General features: G+C 48.2%; 1 protein-coding gene across 1 annotated transcript in view; it reads left to right on the forward strand.

Moving 5' to 3' along the window:
- The window catches only part of LOC117748002 (nidogen-1-like), a 27,973-nt gene that overhangs the window by 10,291 nt on the left and 15,182 nt on the right, over positions 1-2,500 (forward strand). Inside the window, exons 6-9 of the mRNA XM_034557614.1 lie at positions 1-229; positions 463-663; positions 778-1,011; positions 2,219-2,356. The exon at positions 1-229 is cut by the window's left edge and continues 23 nt beyond it. Coding sequence (XP_034413505.1) covers positions 1-229; positions 463-663; positions 778-1,011; positions 2,219-2,356 — 802 coding nt within the window. The remainder of the gene's footprint in view (positions 230-462; positions 664-777; positions 1,012-2,218; positions 2,357-2,500) is intronic.

Below are 2,500 nucleotides of genomic sequence, written 5' to 3' on the forward strand. Positions count from 1 at the left end.
AAGGTGAACGGTCGAGTGTTCGTGGGGAACTCGCCGTCCCCCGTGGAGCTCGGTAACAACGACTTGCACTCGTACGTGGTGGCCAACGACGGACGGGCCTCCGTGGCCATCAGCAACATCCCCGAAGACCTCGGCCCTTCCCTGCTGCCGCTGGCCTCCCTGGGCGAAGTCATCGGTTGGGCCTTCGCCCTGGAGCAGCCCGGCTACCGGAACGGCTTCAGCCTCATCGGTGAGGGAGCGTATTGTTTGCATAAAAGTAACGATTCATTTCTTACAATTGGCGTCTCTGGCTACGTTCACAGGGATTTGGATGACGTATGTAGATGTTGAGGTGTGTTGGCTTAAATAGTTGGTGTGGCCCCGGATCGCCAATGTCCCCAACTGGAGTCCGACCGGGTACCTTTTTGTTTTTGTTTGGTCGAGCAAGACTCAAGACACTCTTTATGTTCTCTTCTCACGCAGGCGGCGTGTTCTCCCGGCAGGCCGAGGTGACCTTCCAGCCCGGTAACGAGCGCCTGAGCATCAAGCAGCAGTTTCAAGGAATCGACGAGCACGACCACCTGGTGGTGGACACCGAGCTGGAGGGACGTGTGCCCGCCGTCCCGCCGGGATCCTCCGTGGAGATCAACCCGTACAAGGAGATCTACCAGTACGACAGAAACCGTAAGGACAACAAATATATATATATATATATATATACGTGTATGGATTATTTACACAACTGAAAAGAAGGGTTTACAGTCCCACTAGATGTAAAAGTGTGACTTCTTCTCTCAGTGATCACTTCCTCCTCCAACCGCGACTACACCGTCTCCTCCCCCGATGGCGACGTCCAGACCAGGAGCTACCAACTGCGGCAGACCGTCACCTTCCAGAGCTGCCCGCACGACGAGGCCTCCGGGCCGGCGACGTCCACCCAGCAGCTCAGCGTGGACCACATCTTCGTGATGTTCGAGGCCGACAACCATCTGATCCGCTACGCCATGAGCAACAAGATCGGCTCGATCCACAGTGAGTTCTGACGCCTCAAGAGGTTTCAGTTCATCAGCACCGAGGGAAAAAAATAAATAAAAAACAAACGAGATGTTTGACCAAAGTCTCCATCCGAAAGAAAGATTAAGAAACCCCCCAAAAATTATTAAATCAAGGGTCGAGAACCACATGTTTAACTTTAATAATAAATTACCCAATGGAGTGTCGCTGGGAAACAAATCATATTCATCAAATAAAAACAGGTCTTCTTCCCACTTCTCATTTCAATCTCTCGTAAAATACAATATAACAAATTTAATTTAATGTTAAAATATAATTAATTTGTGATCATTTTAGTTTTTTTCTCATAATAATGAGACTACACATTTTAGTGCAGCATCTCTGAGCTAGAAGCTAGAACGACTTTTAAGTCTTATTTTTAGCTGACTTGCCGTTTTTAAATATCACCACAGTTGGTTGTCTTTTTATTAAAAAAGTTTAAAAAAAGTTAAAATCATTTAGAGCCAAAAATAACAACGAAACACCTGCACAGTCTGACCCTCTGGCCGTGGAAACTATCTCTTTTTTTTTTTTTTAAGGAGAAGAAAAAAGAATTTGCTCTCTTAGAAATCTTCTTTATTGAAAATTGGTTAAAAGCACGTGTTACGACTACGTCTCGGTCTTCGGAGTTCAAAGATGTGAGTTTATTACCCGGAGGAATGCTGAAACGCGCCTCCGGCCGCTCGCTGCGATGTTCGAAGACATCAGAGGAAAGTCAAACAGTCATCCGAGCCCGGCTGTGTTTCCTCAGCTGCAACGAGAGGAGGCTGCGAGAGTGTTGGCAGGGGGTGAAGGTCAATGAGAAACCAACCTCCAGGAGGGAGGGGGGGGGGGGGGGCGGGGGTGAAGGGCATCGAGAGGGTCTTTCTGTTACACAAGCAAACACAACTTTGTTGGCAGTGAGTGGAACATCTGTGTCGTGTTTCCTGTGCGGAGGTGAAGGTCTGGAGCTCCAGAAAGGAGTTGCATGATGGGAACAGCGTGGCGTCTCCACTGTGGAGGCTTTGTCCTCTCCAGCTGTGAACGAGTCGTTTATGAAAACGGACATTCGAAGACATTCGGAAGATAAAACAATGTATTCATTTATCACAAAAAAAAAAGGTATAAGTAAACGTATTCTTTGATATTCTAGTCTTTTGATTGCGCTAAATAAACTTTTTTTTTTCTTTTTGTTTTTGATTGACAGGCAGTCTCCCGGAGCCGAACCCGTGTTTCACCGGCAGACACGGCTGCGACATCAACGCGGCGTGCCGACCCGCCGATGGCCTCCGGTTCACCTGCGAATGCGCGACGGGTTTCACGGGAGACGGACGCTATTGCCACGGTAACGTAACCGCCGCGTGCTCGCTTGTTTGACGACGTGCAGTGCTTGCGCGTGGTTTTTAAAAAAAATAACGAAAAAGGGAAAAATGCAACGTTGCAATGAACGAAAACAATTTGTGGAATCGTTGTCATGCAACGCCGGCAG

This window comes from Cyclopterus lumpus, chromosome 1 (assembly GCF_009769545.1).
Source record: "Cyclopterus lumpus isolate fCycLum1 chromosome 1, fCycLum1.pri, whole genome shotgun sequence".
NCBI lineage: Eukaryota > Metazoa > Chordata > Actinopteri > Perciformes > Cyclopteridae > Cyclopterus > Cyclopterus lumpus.